Source organism: Phalaenopsis equestris, unplaced genomic scaffold, assembly GCF_001263595.1.
Source record: "Phalaenopsis equestris unplaced genomic scaffold, ASM126359v1 Scaffold000002, whole genome shotgun sequence".
NCBI classification, from domain to species: Eukaryota; Viridiplantae; Streptophyta; class Magnoliopsida; order Asparagales; family Orchidaceae; genus Phalaenopsis; species Phalaenopsis equestris.
In genome coordinates, this window is record NW_018164444.1 from 65,908,712 (window position 1) to 65,919,084 (window position 10,373).

The 10,373-nt window shown below is 32.9% G+C and overlaps 1 protein-coding gene across 1 annotated transcript in view; it reads right to left on the reverse strand.

Annotated features, from left to right (window-relative positions):
* Window positions 1-9,225, reverse strand: part of LOC110023477 (ATG8-interacting protein 1) — a 17,548-nt gene extending 8,323 nt beyond the window's left edge. The window contains exons 1-2 of the mRNA XM_020722922.1: window positions 8,987-9,225; window positions 6,592-7,323 (exon numbers count right to left, since the gene is read on the reverse strand). Coding sequence (XP_020578581.1) covers window positions 6,592-7,308 — 717 coding nt within the window. The 5' untranslated portion in view covers window positions 7,309-7,323; window positions 8,987-9,225. The remainder of the gene's footprint in view (window positions 1-6,591; window positions 7,324-8,986) is intronic.
* Between the last annotated feature and the right edge of the window lie 1,148 nt (window positions 9,226-10,373).

Sequence of the window (10,373 nt, forward strand, 5' to 3'; positions counted from 1 at the left end):
CATGACTGATTTAATTAGATCAAATAATGAAATTCTTACCTTAACTTGACCAAAACTGAAACCCAATGCTCCGGGATTTGAGTTTGTCTTACACTCAAATCCTCCTGGCAATTGGGGACATCACAATATCACATATAAATTTTCTATTCTTGATCCTTTATATGTGATATTGTATTTCATTTTATTTGTTTGTCTTTTTCCTACGATTTACCTGTTTCTGTTAAGTCTTTTTTCAGGTCATACTTTCCTCTTTTACACAGCGCATAACAACTAAATTTAAAGGAGCAATGAATCTACCAGGTGTACATGTTTAATTTATATTACAGCATTTTATTTTCTCAGCATGTTATATTATTTTTATATCCTGTTATACTACTCTTTATAGCATGTTATACTCGTCTTTCAGCATATCATACTGTTTTTTTCTTTTTATTGTACAGTACATTGTTATTGTTCTTTCACACTGCATGCTTAGTTACTTTGATATGTTATGTCTTAGTATAGAATAACCTAGTGGTTAGGAGCATGTTCAAAACTAAAACTAAACCAGGAGATGCTACTACAAGGAGTTTGGAGCGAATACTGTGGGCAGCGCGACGAGAAACAATTTTCAGGTGGATCTACAGCAGCAAAACACATTCACATCATTTATTATTATCTTTAGTTTAAATAACAACCCATAGGATCACTCTTTAGGCTTTTTGTACAATTCTGTTGTACAATTATAAGTCCTAACACTTTAGGATTCCGAGGTTACCGTGCGGTACGGTGTAAATCCTCTTATCTTTTTAGGTTATTTGCATAGTCTGATATTGTGCAAACATAAGTCCTAAATCCTAAATGATTTGCAGGATTGAAATATCAAATAAGCGTCACTTCAAAGACATAAAGCCGAACATTATGATAGTTGGGACATCTCTGGGGTTTCTCCTAGATCTGTGATATCCCCTGCTTTTCTTCCCTTTGGATTCCTTAAATAATTGTTCCTACTTTGAGTCATTCCTATTTGATTTTTCCATGTTCAATCGTGAAAACCTAAACTTGGAAATCTTGAAAACAAAATCATCTGGTCTCAATCGAGAGTTTTCTTAAATGACTCCCAGTCATTTAAGATATAATTAACTATAGGGGTTTGCCTCTATAGGGAACTAGGAACCCAGATAAAATAAACTTTATCTAATCCTCGTATTAGGTAGGGGAACTTGTCGGCAAATAAGACAATTTTCGCAGACCAAACGGATGTCACAAATTGTTTAGTCTAGATAATTGAATCCCTATTACAAGTGATATATTTATTCTTCGGGATAAGTGTATTGCTTGTAGTATTGTATTAAATCATCTAAACTATTAAAAAAGTGAGACTCGTTTGGTCTCATTTATTTTAAAAATTAAAATGTTACTTTTAAAAATAAAAAAGGGTTATATTTGTATTTAAATTATTTTTAAAATCACAAAATCATTCACTTTTTCAAATCACGAAGTTTAAAAAATAAAACGGCCGACAATCCCTCGCACGCAAAGGTATAATTGCAAAGCAAGCTCACCTAGAGCTTTATGTATCATGCATGTTGTTCCAGAAGCAACAGAAAAACTTTATGTATATTTATTTATTTATTGTGCAGGTTATCCGACAAAATATTGTTTGACATGATGAGGTAGAAGACACAATCATTCTATTTTACGCCATAGTCACACGGCATTCTAAGCATGCTAGACAAGTTCAAAATTCGTAGGTAACTCTTGCACCGGGGTGACACCTGAATGTTTACAAAATCTGAACTAAACAAACTAAAAAAAGACTAAATTGAAAGAAGCTTTCTTAAGACAAAAAAAAAAGAAAAAAAAATACAAATTAAGAACAAAATAAATACTTGACTAGTACTCAAGACTGAAAGAACCAACGTATAACTTGAATTTAGCTTATAAGAGATTTCATAGCTCACCCATGAATATAGACAACTTTTTTACTACACACAAAGCTCCCATGAACATTTAGAGCTCTCAATAGCCTTTACACAATGAACTGAACTTGAATTGTGAAAATAAACTATAGCAGACCCATCTTAAACAAAATTATAATGCTTTGAAATAAAATTGGCAACCAAATCCCTGAAATCAAAAGGCAAGAGGACATAATGCAAATTTTAACCCTCAAAATTATAAGTTATGTGCAGTCAATAATGTATTATTCATGAAAATAGGGCTGTAAACGAGCCGAGCTTGAGCGAGCTCAGGCTTGGCTCGTGTTCGGCTCGTTCGAAATAGCTCGTGTTCGAAATCGGCTCGTGTTCGAAATCGGCTCGTGAACAGTGTGTTTGTGTTCGGCTCGATTTAAATATTCGTGTTCGTGTTCGGCTCGTGTTCGGCTCGAAATTGGCTCGTTAAACTAAAATTGAGAAAAATAGATGTAATGTGTGGGATTCGAACCTGGATCAAATCTATACAAAAGAAGACACTAACCACATTGCTACATGAGGCGTTATGATTTAAATTTAGACATAAATATATATAATATATTATTATATAAATAATATATGTAATATATTGTTATATAAAAAATTATATATATATATTTTTTTATCGAGCCATTTCGAGTTCGTGTTCGGCTCGTTTACATTTCGAGCTTAAAAATTTGTTCGTGTTCGGCTCGTTAGGCTTAACGAACGAGCCGAACACGAGCTGCTTAACGAGCCGAACACGAGCTGTTCACGAACAACGAGCCAAATTGATAGCCCTACATGAAAATACTTAAACTTCTCGAATGCCGAAGTCTAGAAACAAAATATTGTGTGCCCTAAAAATAAAATCATTTCGAATTTGCCTCCCTTTGAGAATCATGCTATCATTTTAAAATTTGAGCAATCATTTTGAATTTCGCGAGACTTTCTTTCAAATTCGAACATATTATTATATCATTGTGCGGCACTCTCGAGCGACTCGCCCTACAAGTCACCCTTTGTTTGTATCATCAAGACCTGAGTTTAAAAGATTTCCGTCCATAAATGAAATATTACAATGCCAATTAAAAAGAGAATTTTTATATTTTATTTTTTGTCTTGAGCGAAAAATTTTGCAATCCAAACACAGAATCAGAAATTTGACTACGTTGCTCTGTTTTACATTTACTTCAGGATTTTAATAAGAAAAAATCATTTTAAAAGTGCAAGCTCTCCAGCTTTCTTAGAGGCATAATCGCAAGTTCGAATCTACAGACCTAATCCTCTACATATAAGGGTGTAATAGTTAAGGTCATTAATAGAGTGAATGTATAATGCAAATCATAAACTCACCAACTACAAGCAAAAAAGCTGACAAAATTTAAGTGCCATAATTCAAACATTCAAAAAACACATATGACGGATTTAATCATCATACATCATAATCAAAGGACTACATTAAAAAATTATGCTCTAAAGTACAAAGGAAAATATTAAAATACCATATCTCAATAACAACCACACAGACAGAACATCTCAGCTAGAGAAATCCTCAAATATCAAATTACTCTCAAATATCAAAGCAAACCAACTCACTCTCAAATCTCATTACAAATATAAGAAGTTAAAAAATTACAAATCTACAAATATTCGAGCAATTGAGTCAAAGGGTCGAAATTAAGTTGCACCAAAAGTCTACTTGGCTCCACTAAGTTATTTTTAGCCTATTAAAAAGGTTGAACAAAGTCATCCAATTCTAAGGTTTAGGTCTAATCAAAATTGGATCTTATCTATCTAAATTAGGGTTCAAAGGATCCTAGCTTGGTTCAATGTTCAATTAGGGTCACTTCATCTATAATTTGATAATTTAAATCATACAAAAGAGCTATGGTTTTACAAAATAAGAATGAATCAATTAGTTTAATATCACTATATGAATCCAAAGTCTAGGGCATATTAAAGGAAACCAGCCTGCCACTGGTGGCCCAATTTTGTGGTAATTTCAGCGTCATTACTGGCAGTCTAGCTTTCGATTTTCTTTTAGCACTCAAGCCATCGGCATAGGGCATTGAAATTTACTTTGAAAATATTATTACGGCCTAGCCTTCGACCGTTGGATAAAAGTTAAAAGGATATCAAATGGCCAGGCCAATGGATATACCACGGCAAATACCCTAATATCACCCATCCTGACCCAAACCCATGTGTGTCCTCTTCTTCTCCTCTCTAGGTTTCACTCTCAACCAACAGCGACCCTGGTAGTTCCACTTCCTCCATTTCCCTTCATGTCAAATATCCACCCCTATTTGGCCTTGTTTAGCAGTTCTAAAACAAAAAACTGAGAAGAGAAATTACCAGAAATTGCAATTCTTTGCCTTTTTTTCTCTACTCTTAGGAAAATTCAATTCAAATTCAAGTGACACGTAAGAGGAGGCGTGAAACTATGGAATTATAAATGAATAACAAAGCACTCAATGGCAATGAAAATTATGCAAAGAAGCTGCAGAGAGAAAAAAATCCTATCAAAAACATAAATTGGGTTGGTCAACTCCTCTTCAATAATATAATAGCTTCTATGGTTCAGGTTATTTAGGTGGAATTGGGGATGCTCTTCGCAAATTTAGAAATCAATTACATTTAAATTATATATAATATGAGTTATAATTGAACTTGATATCAAACAATTAATAAATTATTTTTTGAACAACAAATAACTTTGTTTGTGAACATAAATATATAAGTTAATGTGTGTTTAACTTTTGTTCGTTTAACCATCCAAGTTTTTAAAAAAATTCAAACTTATACTAATTTGAATGAACTTGATCGAGGATTAATCGAGCAAAATTTGAGTTGCTCGCCAAGTCCATTGGTTCATTTACTGCCCTAATGAAAAATTAAGCAATAATTAAATTTGAGAGATCTTTAGAGTGACATTTATTCATTTAAGGTAGTTAAAAACAAACCTAAGTAATTTGGACGTACAAAACGGGTAGAATGTGCCTACTATAAGAGTAGATAAAATTAGTATCAAATGATTAGAAAATTGGTGGGGAAGACGAGGTGTAAAAGTTGTCCAAAACAATTTATGAAAAATATGTTGATAACACCTCAAATAGATATAAAAAAAAATGAATAGAAAAATAAGATATATAAAGCAAATACCAAATAGTTGGAATAAGGATAATTTAAAATGAGTATGATGAAGGCTTCATCTAATAGTATATGTTCTATTAAAATATTTTTTATGATAATTAAAGCACTAAAAAAATAGACAGAAAAATAATATAAAATTTAATCTAACTCACACATCACAAATATTTACCCAATCTCATTACATGTGCTTTTATGACCAAGGATACACTAAACAAGCATGTATGATAATCAAGCTGGTTTATAAAAGAAATTTTTTTCTATGACAAGATAAAATAATAGAAAGAAAAATAAAATAGAATTAAATCTAACTCACACATCACAAATATTTACCCAATCTCATTACCTATGCTTTCATGACTAAGGATACGCTACACAAGTATAATGTATGATAATCAAGCTGGTTTAGAAAAGAAATTTTTTCTATGACAAGATAAAATGCCATACATGAACAATCGTAGTACTATGTTACCACCTTCAAGAGTGGGGGTGTAAATGAGTCGAGGCGGCTTGAGCTCGACTCATGAACAAGCTCACGAGCTGAACTTATAGAGCCACGAGCTCGAGCTCGAGCTTGTTCGCTCGAGAGCCAGCTTGATCAGCCTACGCTAGTCATTTCGATGTTTTATGGTGAGTTGAAGTTGCCTCCTCCTCCTCCTCCGACCACGAATATATTCTCCAATGAGATCCCGTAAAATTTGAATTTTGTAGTTTAAGCTCGTGAGTTGGCTGCTACCACTACGAGTCGATCTTGACTCAAGCTCGAGCTCACAAATTAATAAACTAGCCGAGCTCGAGCTTGGCATGGCTCGAACTCTACTCGACTCATTTACACCTCTATTCTAGAGTCAAGAGAAGAAATGGAAAAATTAAACCATCACCTAAATTTAGCAAGAATATTCTATAGCCAAACTAGCATTCGAAAAGTTTGATAAAGAAACTCAAAATTCTATAGCTAAAAAAAAAGATACCAGAAAGATAAAGATTAATTATTGATAGCAAAGCTAAACAAAAATTCGTGCCCATTGGAAATTCAAATCTCTTTTCTTTATTTGTTGTTATTTGAAATTCAACTATAATGGCGCAATTCAATATATCAAGGTTTCATTCCTATTTATGGTGGTCTCTTCCTGATATCCTTAATGTTATAAAAATATTGCAAGAAGGAATATTTACAGGACAACCATTGTCACCTATACAAAACCCTAATAGTAGAGATCAATTATAAATTAAACTAAAGGAATGATGACCAAAGTGATGGCAGTCTTAAACAATAGCAAGCACACTCAATTAAGAATATATCCCTGTATTAAAAGTACAAATAAGAAGTCAAAGGGAAACTCTAACATAAAACGAAATGAAAATAGCAATAAGCAAACTATATATGCCTGAAGGCAGACTCTTAGAACTTGATTACTATTACTCAAAAGGTCGAACAAGTTCAGTTAGCAATCAAGTAAAGCAGGCTGCACTATTTCAATTAAATTTTGCAGTATCATTTTACCTCATTGGTGATGCTAAACTGCCATTTGAGTTGCTGAAGTTGCAATTTCTCCCTCTGCCATTGTTGTCCTAGTATTGCAACACCCATAAAGGCAGCAGCAATGAAAATGGACCAAAATGGGTTGGTTTCTTTTGCTTTCTTGTACAATGACATCGCATTTCTTTTCCACCATGATTCAATAGGAAGGCAGGATCCGCCACTTCCATGAATTGTTTTCCCAAGCTTGGCAAAATCTGGAGGCATACCATGGTTTTTATTAGAAGAATCAAATATATCAGAAATATCATACACATCATCAGTAGAAATCCTCTGTCTACTATCTGTTTCGGCATTGAAACAATTATGTGGTTGGCCTTCTTGAGACTCCATACTGTTAACAGAGAGCTCAGCTTCTGAAAAATCTTCATTAAATTTAACAGGGTAATTGTTTTCTACCGCAGCAGGAAGTATCACATATCTTGCAGTTTGATCAAAAATTTCACCATACTCCGCTTCTATAGGAAGATTTTCATGCTCATGAGGAGGGAATATAAAGTGCTGAGACATGAACATTGTATTTGATGACTCGCGTTCTTGTTGGAATTCTTTATCTCTAGAATCATCTGCTGGATCAGCATCAGCTCCAGGAGCAGCAGCATAAGTAGAGGCAGTTAAGGCAACAACCTCCCAGTCAGCTCCACGAGAAGAGGTACCATCCTTTTGCTCTTCATCAGCCATTTTGCCGGGTCCAATCTTCAGAAGAACAACAGCATGCATATCAGATAAAGATGTAAAACTCAAGAAATTCAAAACCCAAAGTCCCTATCAAATCTAATCATTTTCTTTATATACCCCAAAAAAAATACAAACATTTCTTTACTAGTAGGCATTTAAGTAAAAAAGGAATAGAATACACTGAACATAGCACAAGCAACAGAAATTTAAATCAAGATGAAAGTAAAATAAACAAACAAGATTAAACACAAATTTTCTCTGTCGAAAGCATAATAAAAAACTGAAGGCAAATCTGAGAAAATATGGCTATCTTGGATAGTTGTTAAAGGGAGGCTTCTTCTTCCTGAACTGAATAAAGCATATGAAGATTAAGCATAGAACAAAAAACAAAACTTTGAATAAAAAATGCACCTTAAATGAAACTGCAGCATTTTGACACAAATTTTCTCTTTCCAAAGCATAGTTAAAATTAAAGGCAAACATTAAAAAAATATAGCAATTTTCTTCCATCTAAGTGAAGATCCAAGAGATATGCAATAGAATTTAAAAATAAATAACTTAATACTTAGAACAAACTAGCAGCATAAACATAATGTTAAGTTGATTGAGGAAATCTCCTAGTATGATCATAAAGTGAACCTCTCCAAAAAGAGTGTTTTCCTCTCTGTGCTTATCTTTTTAAAGATTTAGAAAAGAAAGCATAAGAACATCTGAACCGTAAAAGAAAGATATCATGCACCAGGATATAGTTATTTATCAAACTGAGAGTAACAAACATATCATTCTAAGGAAATTGAAATTTCTCATCAAAAATAGCGGGAAGCTAAAAATGTTATGAATTTGAAGCAAAACAAAAAATAAAAATAAAAATTATTATTTCACTAAATAAAAAGCTGCTCAGGTAATGTTCATTGCATCAGTACATTCACACATAGGGGTTGTTTGGCTACAAGTAGGATTCAGTAAACCTTTTAAATCAATATTTGGTAGAACTTGGATGTGTAAAATCCTATTAATTAATCCAATTTAGCCTAAAATTGACAAAAATATGTGTTTAAGAAGGCAGAAGACTGTTTGGCGTTATTCAACCTGAATCTTAGCTAAATCTTGCAACCACTTCATCAATGAAGATGGCCCCCTCCCCCAATCACCGCCAAAACACACACAAACAAACAAAGAAAAAAAGTTTAAAAAAACTAAAACTAAAAACACATGGTTGGAATAGAGTAAAAGAAACCGAAGGAAATGACACATAATCCAAAACATTCATGGCATGTGATTAAATGTTCAGCCACTGATTGATATTTTGAACATCTTCTCATTCTCTGTAACATCCCCCGCATCCAAACAGGGCCCTTAAAATAACAACAAGATGAAATCGTATCATGAATATGCTTCTCTGCTTTTTCATAAACCGAGCCTAACTACAAAACACGCAAAATATTGAAAAGAAACAGCATCACTGAACTGGTTGAAATCCTAATCTCCAAAAACTAATTACCAAATCAGCGCACGCTGCCCATCCACCCCAATGAATGATCCAGAAACCAAACAAACAACACAATCCCTAATCAACAGACAAAAAAACATGAACAGCATGCAACCAGCCATGTCGGATTAGAAAATCCACTAATCAAAGAGAAACAACCAAGAAAAGACTGAGAAACAATAGGAAGTTTACCTCAGGCCGCGACCATGGGATTCTACTCACAAGAAAACACCAAAAGATCTCTGCTGAAGCAGAGTTAACGCCCGAAAGAAGCTTGTAGAAATCGGATTGAAGACGCTAATCGGATGGGGGCTTTTGATCGCGTATTTTATGGGTGAGTAAACAATTGTTCGCATAGAAATTTTCTGCGGAGCTCGAATCAGCCGCCCATTTGCCTCTTGGGGAAATCCGTCGTGATCAGCAGCTGCTCGAATCAGCTTTTTCAGATCACCCAAATTAATGCTTAAAATCAAACTATTTTCGAATTTATAAAATTAAAAATAAAATGAATTTTTAAGTAGGGCTGTCAAAAAAACTCGTTGTTCACGAACAGTTCGTGTTCGGTTCGTCAATGAGTTCGTGTTCGATTCATTCGATAAGTAAACGAGACAAACACGGACAAATTTTTTTTCGTTCGGTTAGTTAAACGAACCAAACACGAACAGTGATGCATTCATTCGTGTTCGAATTTTTATTGTTTGAAATATAAAATAATATAAAATAATTATATATAAAAAATTTATTATATTTTAAAACATTAAATTTTATAAATTATAATATATAATAAAATAATAATAATAATATATTAATATACTATAGTAATAATATACTAATATAGATATTGTATATTTATATAATATAAGTTATATAATTAATATATAATATTATTTTTATATATTAATATTAGGGATGTCAAACTGGCTCGTCGTTCGCGAACAGCTCGTGTTCGGTTCGTGTTCGGCTCGTTCGTTAAGAAACGAACACGAGCTTATTTCAAACAAACTAAATTTTAAACGAACCGAACACGAACACAAGCTTTGTTCGTTCGTGTTCGGTTCGTTTACACCCCTAACCCTTAGTGTGAGATTGGTAAATTTAGAAGAGTTGAGGGTTATATATGTAAATGCTCTCTATTTTTTTTAATATTATTTTTTTATATTTGTCAAATAATTTATTGATTAAACTTTTAAATTTAATATATTGAGTATATTTTATATTAATATATATTTTTTGATTCACTTGAGCTCAGCTTAAGCTTGTCTTGTTAACTCATCTAGTTCGGCTCACGAGCCACCTATCTCGAGCTGACTCACAAGTTGACATGGCTCACTAACGCCCCTAATTTATATCTTCAATAAAAAAAATATTAATGATTATATTTGTGATAAAATTAGTCTGAATGTCTAAAAAAATAATAATAAAAATCTTAAAACTTTCAATTAATTTTTTTTTTATGATTGCACTAACCTAAAAGTAATATACACGTTTTTCAAAGTTAATATGAGTTGACTTGTTCCACTGGTCTGCTCCAGCACAACTTTTTCACAAATCAATTTAACAGATTAATTGGCCAAATTGA